Consider the following 13,357-nt stretch of genomic DNA (forward strand, 5'->3'; position numbering starts at 1 on the left):
GCCCTGCCAGTGCCCCTCGCTCCCACCCCCCAGCCCTGCCAGTGCCCCTTGCTCCCGCCCCGCAGCCCCTGCCACCTCTCCCTTCTGCCCTGCGCTCATGTGCCATGTGGGCAGCCCTGAGCTAGGGGCCTTGGCAGGAGCCAGGTACCACAGCCCCGGGTCAGGGCGCCAGCGGGCTCAGAGAAGGGGCAGATTGCGGAGCCACATTCCAGGCCTGTCGCTCCCCCTGGCCCAGCAGGGTTGACTCCCCTAGTGCCCGCGCTGCCTGGAGACACGTGCCAGCTGCTCTAATTAGTGGCAGGAGCCGAGTGGGGGCAGGGCTTGGCATGCAAACGAGGCGGGAACCCACGCACTCGGTGCTGAAATACCCAGCGGCTGGGGCTGGATCCCGCTCCCTTTCCGCCGGCGCCCACCCCCGCCAGCGCCCCATGCCAGCTGGGTGCCCCTCGGCCCCCTCCCTGCTGTGCCTGGGCACCTCCCCAGCAGTAGCCTCCATGGTGCCCAGCAGGGTGGGCAGCCCACCCTTTCCCATGGCACCGGATTCCCAGCCTGTGTTCCACGGCTCCACCCCCACCTGGGGGACCCCAGCCCCACAGGGGAAGCCAGCAGCAGTGGGGAGCGGGGCCTCCCAGCAGCTGGGCCGTACCTCGTGGCAGCTCTGCAAGAAACGCTGCAGCTCCAAGTGATCCTGCAGCCGCTGCAGCCGCTCCTGCGCCAGCCGGAAGTTCTGGTGGCTCCTGCAGAAGGGAAAGATGCTGGTTCAGGTCCCTGCGGCAGGCCCACGCGGCTACCGCGGCCGGCAGGAGGGAGCCCGGGAGGGAGCCCCCCCGGGGAGAACTGACCTTCATCTGCCTCCTGCCTCCAAATGCGCTCCCGGCTGCTGCATTTCCGCAGCATTCAGACTGAGATCGGCCCCGCCCACCCCCGGCCGAGATCAGGGCCCATCGGGTGGGCGCCCCCCAGACCCCGGCCGAGATCAGGGCCCATCGGGTGGGCGCCCCCCAGACCCCGGCCGAGATCAGGGCCCGTCGGGCCGGGCGCCCCCAGACCCCGGCCGAGATCAGGGCCTGTCGGGCCGGGCGCCCCCCAGACCCCGGCCGAGATCAGGGTCCGTTGGGCCGGGCGCCCCCCAGACCCCGGCCGAGATCAGGGCCCGTCGGGCAGGGCGCCCCCAGACCCCGGCCGAGATCAGGGCCCGTCGGGCAGGGCGCCCCCCAGACCCCGGCCGAGATCAGGGCCTGTCGGGCCGGGCGCCCCCCAGACCCCGGCCGAGATCAGGGCCCCGTCGGGCCGGGCGCCCCCAGACCCCGGCCGAGATCAGGGCCCCGTCGGGCCGGGCGCCCCCCCAGACCCCGGCCGAGATCAGGGTCCGTTGGGCCGGGCGCCCCCAGACCCCGGCCAAGATCAGGGCCTGTCGGGCCGGGCGCCCCCAGACCCCGGCCGAGATCAGGGCCCGTCGGGCCGGGCGCCCCCAGACCCCGGCCGAGATCAGGGTCCGTTGGGCCGGGCGCCCCCAGACCCCGGCCGAGATCAGGGCCCGTCGGGCCGGGCGCCCCCACACCCCGGCCGAGATCAGGGCCTGTCGGGCCAGGCGCCCCCAGACCCCGGCCGAGATCAGGGCCTGTCGGGCCAGGCGCCCCCAGACCCCGGCCGAGATCAGGGCCCGTCGGGCAGGGCGCCCCCAGACCCCGGCCGAGATCAGGGCCTGTCGGGCCGGGCGCCCCCAGACCCCGGCCAAGATCAGGGCCTGTCGGGCCGGGCGCCCCCAGACCCTGGCCGAGATCAGGGCCCGTCGGGCCGGGCGCCCCCCAGACCCCGGCCGAGATCAGGGCCCGTCGGGCCGGGCGCCCCCCAGACCCCGGCCGAGATCAGGGCCTGTCGGGCCGGGCGCCCCCAGACCCTGGCCGAGATCAGGGCCTGTCGGGCCGGGCGCCCCCCAGACCCCGGCCGAGATCAGGGCCTGTCGGGCCGGGCGCCCCCAGACCCCAGCCGAGATCAGGGCCCGTCGGGCCGGGCGCCCCCCAGACCCCGGCCGAGATCAGGGCCCGTCGGGTGGGCGCCCCCCAGACCCCGGCCGAGATCAGGGCCTGTCGGGCCGGGCGCCCCCCCAGACCCCGGCCGAGATCAGGGCCCGTCGGGTGGGCGCCCCCCCAGACCCCGGCCGAGATCAGGGCCCGTCGGGTGGGCGCCCCCAGACCCTGGCCGAGATCAGGGCCTGTCGGGCCGGGCGCCCCCCAGACCCCGGCCGAGATCAGGGCCTGTCGGGCCGGGCGCCCCCAGACCCTGGCCGAGATCAGGGCCCGTCGGGCCGGGCGCCCCCCAGACCCCGGCCGAGATCAGGGCCTGTCGGGCCGGGCGCCCCCCAGACCCCGGCCGAGATCAGGGCCCGTCAGGCCGGGCGCCCCCCAGACCCCGGCCGAGATCAGGGCCTGTCGGGCCGGGCGCCCCCCAGACCCCGGCCGAGATCAGGGCCCGTCAGGCCGGGCGCCCCCCAGACCCCGGCCGAGATCAGGGCGCCGTCGGGCCGGGCGCCCCCCAGACCCCGGCCGAGATCAGGGCCTGTCGGGCCGGGCGCCCCCCAGACCCCGGCCGAGATCAGGGCCCGTCGAGCCGGATGCCGTCAGGGCATCATTTCAGATTCTGGTTGGGGACAAGGCAACTTTCACCATGATTCCAAAGGCTACTTAGGCACTTGAAAACTCTAGTTTTCTGGCCCAGAATTTCTAAGCTTTTTTAAATTACAGAGTAACATGGCTACCCTCTGAGGCTGTTCAACAAAAGATTTCTTCAGTCAACCTGTGGAACTCCTTGCCAGAGGACACGGTGAAGGTCAAGATGGTAACAGGGTTCAAACAAGAACTAGACACATTCCTAAAGAATAGGCCCCTCAGTATCTATTGGTCAACGTGGACAGAGTCCCCATCTCTGTTCATTCCCTCCGTAGTACCCAGCACTGGCCTCGGTGGCAGAGTTAGGGACAAAGTAACAGGATCTATTACAAATCTAAACCCAGCTGTCAGATGTCAGGCTCCATGAGAGCTGAGGGGTTTAATGCATATTTGTTTTTCCTTTAAAGAGGCATCAGATCTAGGGCTCCTATCCACTCACTGCAAACCCGTCTGGACAGGGGGGCCGTGGCGGCCGCCTGCAAAGAACCGAGTCGCGCAGGCACAGGGGACTGGCTCGTGACTCCAAACTCCATCTTGGGACGCGACAGGGGATTCCTGCCACATGGCCGTGGGAGCAGGACAGACAGACCGGGCAGAGGCCAACTAGAAACTCCGCTGGGGAGGTGGCTGGTCCTTTGGGCTCGGGAGAGCCTGCTGCGATTTAAGGGGCTCGCTTTTCATCGCTTCCCGTCTGTGTGAGAAGGGGGCGGGTGGGAGAACCGGCGTGTCGGCAGGAATTTCTGGCACCGCGTCGTGTGGGCCAGGGCGGTGCTTCTGGGGACTGGCTTGCAAGCCCATTTCACAACTGGGAAAACTGAGTATCCGAGCGTGGCCGGGAGCCACGTCGGGCCCACGCACCAGATGCCTTTTCAGGGGTCACGGCACCCAGGAAACCTCACCTGGCAGCCGCTCCAGGGGCTGGCACAGGGCCCAGGAGACGGGGCAGAGGCACCCGTGAACTCTGCCCGCGCGAGCAGCGGATGCCGACGCACGGCCAGGCCGGGGCGAAGGAGGACTCGCGCCATGGCCTTCAGCGCCGCGCTATTCCTCACAAAGCCCCCCCCGGCCGGCGGGCGCAGGGATCCACCGTGCAGGGTGGCAGGGGAGGCCACCTCGGACGTCCGTCTGTGACGTACTAGGGGGCTGCCTACCCTTGTGGCCCTGGGCCCACTCTGGTTTGCAGACACTGGTGGCTGTGTTGGGCTGTGGGTGACCCCTACTGGCCGGTGTCTGTAAGCACTGCCCGGGGGGGGGGTCCCGGAGGGGAGGCAGTAGGCCATGGCCCAGCCCAGCGGTCACCAACCAGTCCATCGGGATCTACTGGTCGATCCTGGAGCCTCTGACCAGTGATCCTGACTGGTTTGGCCGAGAGGCTGTCACGTGCTCGTAGGTCAGCTGCCTCTTACCTCCACTGCTGTTATCACCTCCCTTTGCTGTGGAGCTTCCCCTCCCCTGGGAACCCTCCCCCACACACTGTGTATCCCCTGCCTGCCTTAGCCCCACGGTGCCACCACCCAGGAGCCAGGAGGGCCCAGCTGGAGTCCATATCCCGAAACCCTACCCCCGTCATGAACTCCACCAAAGGGTGGAGACCCCTGGCCTAGCCACGTCTCACCTGGCCAGGGGAAGGGGTGTGAACAAAGGGGGGTGGCTGCCTGGGGGAGGGAGCGACCCAGGGCTGAGAGAGGGGCCAGTTTTGGCCGGGCAAACATGAAGAGAAAGACTAAGTCGCATCCTGGGGGTTGAGGGGCCTGGGTACCCGGCCCCCCAAGGGGTCTGAGGCTGCCTGCCCTGACTCCTGTGTCCGCATCGAACCCGGGCCGGGCGGTATCTCCGAGAAGCAATAACCCCCCCCATTCCGCTGGCGGGCGGAGTCCCATCTGGCTGCTCCGGGGGTGCAGGACCGGGGGGGTCCCCGACGCGCCGTCACACTGTTGCCCCCACGTGTCTCCAGGGTGGGGCCGCAGCCCGGGGCCTGTCCCCTCGGACGGCAGGCTGGAAACGGCTCCCAACTCTACCCCCATCACCGCAGAATCTGGGCGCCGCCCAGCCCCCGGGACTTCTCCTGCCTGGTCCCGTGCAGCAGGGGGCGCTGCTCTCCACATTGCTGGGGGTGGGGGGAGGATCCAGAGAAACTCAGGTCCAGATCTTGAAAGGAGTTTAGGACCTGACCCCCCCTCCTTATTTCCAATGGGGCTCTGCCCCGAACCCCTGAGGGAGCTGGGGGCAAGGGCGGAGGTCACGGGACGCCCCGGGGAGGGGGCTGGAGTTCCAGCCCCAGACTGGTACCCCAGGGAGGGAGGAGGGGGGGCTAAGCAGCACTGAGCCGGGAGGGGGAATCCCCAGACACAGCCGCCTGGCGACGCGGGCGGGAGGGCCAGCCAGGACCGGGCCCCACGCCGAGCTGCGGCCGCAAGTGCCAGGTGCCGCGCGGGGCCTACTTGGCTCTGAGCGCCGCCATCTTCTCCCGGGCGCGCTCGCTGTAGGGGCTGCCTTGCTGCATCAGGCTCTCGCCGGCCCGCAGGGCCAGCGTCGTCTTGGGCAGGTTCAGCTCCATGCTGGTCATGAAATCCTTGTGCTTCTTGATGGCCTTCTCCACCGCCTCCACCGTGGCGGGCAGCTCCGCGTGGGCCAGGGTGGTCTCCTGCGGGGAGCGAGACAGTGGGGGGAGCACTCAGCCCATGGGCAGCCCGCGCAGCCCCCCCCATAGCCGCCCCCTGTGGCAGGGGAAACTGAGGCACGGGGAGGCACATGGGAGTGGTCGCATCCCACGTCATGGGCTAAAACTGGGAAGAGAATATAGGAGGCCTGGCTATAACCGCTACACCCCGCTGCCCTCCCACAGCTGGGGACGGAACCCAGGAGTCCTGGCTATGAGCCTGTGACCACTAGTCCACACTGCCCGAACCCTTTAATCCTCTGGTAGGAAATTCTCCGCCTTGTCTCTGGCCCCACCCCGGGCAGGTGCTTGGAGGCGCCGGGCAGCGTCTCTGCCTTGGCGTCCGTTGGATGCGGGACGCGCCAAGTCACTAGCCGCACCTCCCCGACAATGGGGCGGGTCCACGTCCGAGGAGCTGTGGGGCGAACGCTCAGACCGGCCGGGGAGCAAGGGCTGGTGCCCAAGGAGGGCTGAGTCAGGCCTGGACGGGGTCTGGCCCATGCGACAAACTCCACCCCACGAGAGCCATGGGATTCCCTCCCCGGGGCAAGGGGATCCGGGGCCCTAGGGTGCCTCCTTTTGTCTTCAGGCCGGCTCCTCCCTGCGGCCGGATCTCAGCTGGAACCGAGCCCGGCAGGACGGGCCGCCCGTCCGAAAAGGGGACGCGCCCCGGAGACTTCTCGGCCGCAGCGTGTGCCAGCCCTGCTGAGCGCCCGCACCAGGAACTGGGCATTGGAGGGGGCCACATCACCCCTTTCTCAATGTTAACCGTCCTTCCTTTCCTCCTTCCTCCCTCCCTTCTTCCTCCCTTCCCTCTATGCAGCCACTTCGCCTTCCTTCCTTCTTCCTTCCGCTCTCTCTCTCTCTCTCTCTCTTTCTTTCACTTTCTTTTTTCTCTTTCTCTGTTTCTTTTTCTTTCTCTCATTTTTTTTCCTCTCTTTCTTAGATTTAAAAGAGCCCAGCGCTCTCTTGGATCAGATCTGCGGTACCCTGAGCTGGGAACGTGGCTGGTCCTTTGGGCCTGGGGGGACCGGCTGGGAGTTGGGGAGCTGGGTTTCTAACCTCTCCCCTGGGTGAGGAGAGTTACAGGGAACGCTGGGGCGGCCGAGGGGGTCGCTCGTGTGACGTCTTGCAGGCCCGGGCAGCAAACAGACGTGCTCCGTGTCCCTGGTCTGGCGCCTGACAGAGGACTCACCCCAGGCTTGGGCTGCGAGTGGCCCCCTCTCTAAGCAATTTGCCCTGAATTGCCCCTCTCCGCGGCACCCCCAGCAACCTCCTCTATTACAGCAAGGCATGAGCAGAAATGCCAGAAATCTGCACCGCCGGGGCTGGTCCCAGCACGGACCCTGATGCCCCGGAACGGACCCGGCTGCCCCGGCACGGACCCGGCTGCCCCGGCACGGACCCAGATGCCCCGGTATGGACCCGGCCGCCCCGGCACGGACCCAGCTGCCCCGGAACGGACCCGGCCGCCCCGGCATGGACCCACATGCCCCCAGCATGGACCCACATGCCCCGGCACGGACCCAGATGCCCCGGCACGGACCCGGCCGCCCCCAGCATGGACCCAGATGCCCCGGCACGGACCCGGCTGCCCCGGCACGGACCCGGCTGCCCCGGCACGGACCCGGCTGCCCCGGTGCTGACCCAGCTGTCCCAGCACGGACCCGGCCGCCCCCAGCATGGACCCGGCCGCTCCCAGATGCCCCAGCACGGACCCAGCTGCCCCCAGCACGGACCCGGCCGCCCCCAGAATGGACCCAGATGCCCTGGCACAGACCCGGATGCCCCAGCATGGACCCGGATGCCCCCAGAATGGACCCGGATGCCCCAGCACGGACCCGGATGCCCCAGCACGGACCCGGATGCCCCCAGAATGGACCCGGATGCCCCAGCACGGACCCGGCCGCCCCGGCGGGTACCTGGTTGTACAGACACGCCTCCGCCTGCTGCACGTCCCGCAGGAAGAGGTGGAAGATGTGGGCCTGCACCAGGGCCTCCCGCCGGTCCTCCCACATCTCCAGCAGCTTGGTCCAGCCCACGTCCAGCTTCTGCAGCCACTGCTGGAGCGAGAGGCAGGGCACGTCGGCCTCCTCCAAGGCCAGCAGGTCGCTGGCCGCCTGGATGGCGTTGTAGTCCTCCTCGTAGCGGTCGATCTCCTCCTTCAGGGCCGCGTGCTGGCTCAGCAGCCGCTCGGCGTCGGCCAGGTTGCCGGGCCCCTCCTCCGAGGCCACGGCCGCCTGGGTCTTCACCAGCCAGCTCAGGAAGTTGTCCAGGTCCTGGATGAACTGCTGCAGGCGGCCGGCCACCGTCAGGGCGTCCTCGCAGCCCTGCAGGGTCCGCTTCAGGGCCTCCCACTCCTCGCTGATCTCCTCGAAGTGCAGCAGGACGGTCAGCGCCTGAGCCGGGTGGGAGCTGGCCAGGGCGTCTCCCTCCTGCTGCAGCTCCAGCAGCTTGGGCTCCAGGGCCACCAGGGCGGCCTCCATGGTGGAGAGCTTGCGCTGCAAGGCCAGGACGCCGCCCAGGTCGCCGCTGCTCTGCTGGCTGGCCTCCACGGCGCAGCGCTTCTCCCGGATCTGCGCCTTCATCTCCTTGCACTCCAGCAGGTAGTTCTGGAGCCGCAGGACGGAGCCGAGATGGGCCTTACGCTGCTCCACCAGCTCCACCACACGGTTCCACCTGGCCTCGCCAGACACACAAGGATGCGTGTGAGCTGCACGGGAGCCGGGGTCGGCCCCGAGCGCCGGAGCCGCCGGCCCCTCCCCGAGCGCCGGAGCCGCCGGCCCCTCCCCGAGCGCCGGAGCCGCCGGCCCCTCCCCGAGCGCCGGAGCCGCCGGCCCCTCCCCGAGCGCCGGAGCTGCCTGGCCCCTCCCCGAGCGCCGGAGCCGCCTGGCTTTCCTTCCAAGCAACCCCCAAAGCCCAGGCCACACCTACCAAGTATCTAAGAGGGTGTTACAAGGAGGAGGGAGGAAAACTGTTCCCCTTGGCCTCTGAGGATAGAACAAGAAGCAATGGGCTTAAACTGCAGCCAGGGAAGTTTAGGTTGGACATTAGGAAAAACTACGTGTCAGGCTGGTTAAACACCAGAATAAATTGCCTGGGGAGGTTGTAGAATTTCCATCCCTGGAGATATTTCAGAGCTGGTTAGATCGGTATCTATCAGGGATGGTCTGGACCCGTGTTTCTCAACCGGGGGGACGAGCACCCTCAGGGGTACGCGAGAGAAGTCGGGAGGTAGGTCAACACAACTGACGTTTGGAGAAAACTGAATGTTTGTTTTAAGTGTTACAGTGTTTTATTATTTTTGTACTTTTAACACCCAAAAATGGCATCCCCCGCCCGGCTAGGATTAAGTTGTTTCAACAAATGTGTTGCAACGGTAGAAAAAAATTGCATGTGTCTGAAACCGCTAGGTACTGGGGGCACGTCTGCAGCTTTGTTTGAAAGGGGGGTACTTTATAAAAGAAGCTTGAGAAACACTGATCTAGTCGGAGCTTGGTCCTGCCAGGGCAGGGGATTGGCCTTGATGGTCCCTTCCAGCTCCAGGTTTCTACCGCGACACAATGAAACCCACCAGCAGGGAAACTAACCCTCCCGCTACACAAGCCCATCTCTGCAGCCTGGCTCCCAGCTTTGCATGCCGGGGGCTGGCAGGACAAGCCCCAGAGCCCCTCGGAGAAGGCCCAGCGGGCTGGGAGAGGCTGGGGGAGAAGGCGGCCCCGTGGCGAGGCCGTGGGAGAGCCACGGTCCATTCTGGCTCGGGCGCCGTGGGGCCCGGCGGCGTGTGCTTGGCCGGGCCGGCTGCGGGGCGCCGAGGATGCCCACCGGGAGAGCCTCTGCCGGCGACAGCCCCCTTCAGCCAAGGGTTAGGTCGGCGGATGGTCTGCACCTGACAAGTGGCTCCGGCGGCGACGCCCGGAGCTGCCAGGGCTACGGGCACCGTTGACCAGGACAGGGCACGGCCCTGCGAGTCCCAGCCACCGGCCCGCCAGCCTCCGTGGCTGGCCCCCGGGCGAGGCCGTCAGCTGGCACTCGGCAGGGCCACCCCCCCAGGGACCCCTGGGCACGCCCGTGTCCCGCCCTGCTGTCCCTGGTCCCCTCGGAGCCCCCGGCTCCCGCCGCGCCCCAGGGCCCCCCAGGGCAGCTACCTGCTGTTCAGGTGGTCCCGGCAGGACTCCACCTCGGCCGCGCTGGGGTGGCCGCCCTCCACCAGCTGCTGCACGGTCTGGTTCACGTCCAGGATACGGCCCATCACGCTGTTCATCTCCTGGTCCAGGCTCTCGAACCTGCCCGGGCACGTGGGGCTCGTGGATCGGGCAGAAGCAGACGGGGCATTGGGGGGCCCCCCTCCCCCTGTTCCCCCTCCACCCTTTCCCCTCTCCCCCTGGCCTCTCCCTCCCCCTCCCAGCCTCCCCACAGAGCCAGGAATGGAAAGCAGGCCTCCGGGCTCTCCCCCTCCCCATCAGCCTCTCCTCCCCCCACATCACCTGGGCCTCTTCCCCTCCCCCTCAACCTCTGCTTCTCCCCCCCCCAGCCTCCCCCAAAAGCAGGGGATGGAACTCAGGTGTCCAGCCTCCCCCTCCCCTGCCCCCACCAAGCAGGGAATGGAACCCAGGCGTCCCGCTCCCCACCCCCCGGCCCTGGCCCCAGCCCCAGCCCCAGCGGGGAGCCGGACCTGTGCTGCACCACCTCCACGTCCTCCAGCCGGTCGGGCACGGGCATGGCGTGCAGCCACTGCTCCTTGTCGGCCAGCCAGCCCTCGCAGGCGTGCACCTCGCCGAAGAGCCGGTACACGGCCAGGGCGTCCTGCAGCCACTGGCGCCGCAGCACGGCCACCTCGGCCACCTCCCCGAAGAGCTGCTCCACCTCCACGATGCGCAGCTGCACCTCCACCGCCTGCCGGGGCGGGGGCACCAGCCGGGCCAGCTGGGCCCGCAGGGCCCGCACGGGCGCCCGCTGCCGCTCCAGCTCCTGCGTGGCCCCGGCGTGCTTGCGCAGCAGGCGCTGGCTGGAGTGCTCGTCGTGCCCGAAGTCGTCGCTGGAGGCCAGGCGGTAGGCGTCCTGCAGCCAGGCCAGCAGGTCGTCCGTCTCGGCGCTGAACTGGTAGAAGCTCAAGGCCTCCTGCAGCTTCTGCTGGTGGGTGCCGGTCACCTCCTCCAGCTTCTTCCAGCGCTGCTGCACCTCCCGCAGCTTGGCCCGCAGCGGGGCGGCCCCAGGGCCCGGGGCGGCCAGCAGCTGCTCGCCCTGCTGCAGGGCCTGGTGCAGCAGCGCCCGGCGCCCGCCCAGCTCGCCCAGCATCAGCTTGTGCTGCCCGCTCTGCTGCAGCACGCTGCGCAGGTCCCGCCCGCAGGGCTTGGCCCCCAGGACCTGCTCCTTCTCCCGCACCCAGGCCTCCACCTCCTCCAGCTCCTGGAAGAAGGCCCAGAGGCGGCGGGAGGCCTCCAGCTCCTCCCGCCGCCGGGCCGCCCGCGCGCGCAGCTCCTCCAGGCACGTCTCCACGTGCGTCACCCGGTTGCGGATGATCTGGGGGTCGCAGGGCTGGTAACCTGGGGCAGGGGGGCAGGAGAGAGGCTGGGCCCGGCTCTTAGCTGCTGGTTGCTGTGGGGCGGGGGGGCGGGGAGAGCTGGGCCCTGGCTCCCAGCCCCCCCCACTCTAACCACTGGCCCCCACTCCCCTCCCAGAGCCAGAGGGAAACCCAGGCGTCCTGCCCCTCCCCCCTGCTCTAACCACTGGCCCCCACTCCCCTCCCAGAGCCAGAGGGAAACCCAGGCGTCCTGCCCCTCCCCCCTGCTCTAACCACTGGCCCCCACTCCCCTCCCAGAGCCAGAGGGAAACCCAGGCGTCCTGCCCCTCCCCCCTGCTCTAACCACTGGCCCCCACTCCCCTCCCAGAGCCAGAGGGAAACCCAGGCGTCCTGCCCCTCCCCCCTGCTCTAACCACTGGCCCCCACTCCCCTCCCAGAGCCAGAGGGAAACCCAGGCGTCCTGCCCCTCCCCCCTGCTCTAACCACTAGCCCGCATTCCTCTCCCAGAGCCAGGGGGAAAACCCAGGAGTCCTGGCTCTCCCCCATCTCCCCCCACACTTTAACCACTGGCCCCCACTCCCCTCCCAGAGCCAGAGGGAAACCCAGGAGTCCTGGCTCTCCCCCATTTCCCCCCACACTCTAACCACTAGCCCCCATTCCTCTCCCAGAGCCAGGGGGAAAACCCAGGAGTCCTGGCTCCCCTCCCTAACCATTAACCCCCACTCCCCGTCCAGAGCTGGAGCGGGAACCCAAGCGTCCTGCCCCTCCCCCCTGCTCTAACCATTAGCCCCCACTCCCCTCCCAGAGCCAGGGGGAAAACCCAGGAGTCCTGGCTCCCCCCTCTCTAACCATTAGCCCCCGCCCCCCTCCCAGAGCCGGAGCAGAAACACAGGCATCGTGCCCCTCCCCCCTGCTCTAACCATTAACCCTCACTGCCCTCCCAGAACCCAGGAGAGAACCCGGGATTCCTGGCTCCCAGCCCCCTCCTCTCCCCTTGCCCACGAGGGCCGGCACGTTCCCTGCGGAGGCTGCCCTTGGACGGGGGTGCGAGACGTCCATGTGGCCACAGCAGCCAGGTCCCGCTTGGGCAGGGGGTCCGGGCGCCGGGGGGGGGGGGGGGCCCACTCACCCTTCAGCTGGCAGAACTTCAGGGCGGCCTGGTTGAGCGCCTGCACCCGCTCCCTCTGCGCGGCCACGTCGGCCTCCAGCAGCCCGTGCTTCTGCAGCAAGTCGTCCACCTCCAGCAGGTGCTTCCCGACCTCGGGCGACTGCAGAGGGGCCTGGCGGGACGAAGGGCAGGCGCAGCCTCACCGCGGGGCTGGCAGCCGCCCACCCTCTGAGCCGCGCAGCGCCTGGCACCGCCCCCCCGGCCCGCTCCGCAAGGGGCCGACCCACGGCGCTCGCAGGCCTCGGGACAGCTGGGATCCCAAGGGCACCCAGAGCCTTTGGCGGGAGATAGGGCCAAGTTTGCAAACCCTTCCCCTAGTGGGGGGGTCTAGGTTGGGGATTAGGAGAAACGATTTCCCCAGGTGAGTGGGAAGTGCTGGGCTGGGTTCCCGGGGGGGGGGGGGAATCTCCACCCCTAGAGGCGTTGACGTCCTGGCTTGACCCAGCCCTGGCTGGGATGGTTGAGTCGGGGCTGGTCCTGCCTTGGGCCGGGGGCTGGACTCGGTGCCTCCCGAGGTCTCTGCCCGGCGCCCACCTGCGTCTCCTCCATCCAGTCGATCATGTAGACCATCTCCTGGAAGATTTTCTGCAGCGCCAGGTTCTGCTCCAGGCGGGCCCGCCGGCTCCCCACCAGCTCGCCCAGCAGCCCCCACTGGCGCAGGATGCTGCCCTTCTGCGCGCTGATGCGCCGCACGTCATGGTAGCCCTCGGCCTCCAGGGCCTGCGCCAGCTCCGCCACCACCTGGATGCGCTCCTCGTAGGACGAGACGTCCGCCTCGATGGCCTCCTGCTTCTTCATGGCCGCCTCCACCGCCGGCAGGTCGTAGCCAAAGTTGTCCTGGGGAGGGAGAGAGGGGTGGGGCCTAAGAGATTGGTCGGGCTGCCGGGGGCGGGGCCTGAGAGAGAGGCGGGGCCTGAGAGAGAGGCGGGGCCACAGGGGGCGGGACATGACAGAGAGGCGGGGCCACAGGGGGCAGGGCCTTAGAGAGGTGGGGCCACAGGGGGCAGGGCCTGGTCGCTGGGGGTGGGGCCTGAGAAAGGAGCCAGGGTGCTGGGGGCGGGGCCTGAAAGAGGGGTCTGGTCGCTGGGGGCGGGACCTTGTCGCTGGGGGCGGGGCCTGAGAGAGTGGCCAAGCCACTGGTTGGGCGGGAACATGAGATGGGGCTAACCACTATACCCCGCTCTCCTCCCAGAGGCGTATGTGGGAAGCCAAGTGGGATGTGGGGGGGCTCTGGGAAATCCGGGGGGCTGTGTGGGATGTGGGGAATCTGGGGGCCATGCAAGACGAGGGGCTGTGGCAGCCCCAGGGTGGAGGCCTGGGGGGCGGCCGGGGGGGCA

The 13,357-nt window shown here is 69.0% G+C and overlaps 1 protein-coding gene across 4 annotated transcripts in view; it reads right to left on the reverse strand.

Annotated features, from left to right (window-relative positions):
• SPTBN4 (spectrin beta, non-erythrocytic 4) overlaps positions 1-13,357 on the reverse strand; it is a 58,218-nt gene that overhangs the window by 28,862 nt on the left and 15,999 nt on the right. For 3 of the 4 annotated variants that reach the window (XM_075915562.2, XM_089769892.1, XM_089769893.1), the window contains exons 12-18: positions 12,555-12,857; positions 11,982-12,132; positions 10,004-10,874; positions 9,477-9,614; positions 7,251-8,007; positions 5,111-5,313; positions 647-737 (exon numbers count right to left, since the gene is read on the reverse strand). In XM_075915562.2, coding sequence (XP_075771677.2) covers positions 647-737; positions 5,111-5,313; positions 7,251-8,007; positions 9,477-9,614; positions 10,004-10,874; positions 11,982-12,132; positions 12,555-12,857 — 2,514 coding nt within the window. Of the gene's footprint in view, positions 1-646; positions 738-842; positions 968-5,110; positions 5,314-7,250; positions 8,008-9,476; positions 9,615-10,003; positions 10,875-11,981; positions 12,133-12,554; positions 12,858-13,357 lie in introns of those variants that run through there. The other variant, XM_089769894.1, reaches the window with a different exon arrangement.

The sequence above is a fragment of the Pelodiscus sinensis genome, chromosome 18 (genome assembly GCF_052426305.1).
Source record: "Pelodiscus sinensis isolate ZL-2025 chromosome 18, ASM5242630v1, whole genome shotgun sequence".
Taxonomy (NCBI): Eukaryota; Metazoa; Chordata; order Testudines; family Trionychidae; genus Pelodiscus; species Pelodiscus sinensis.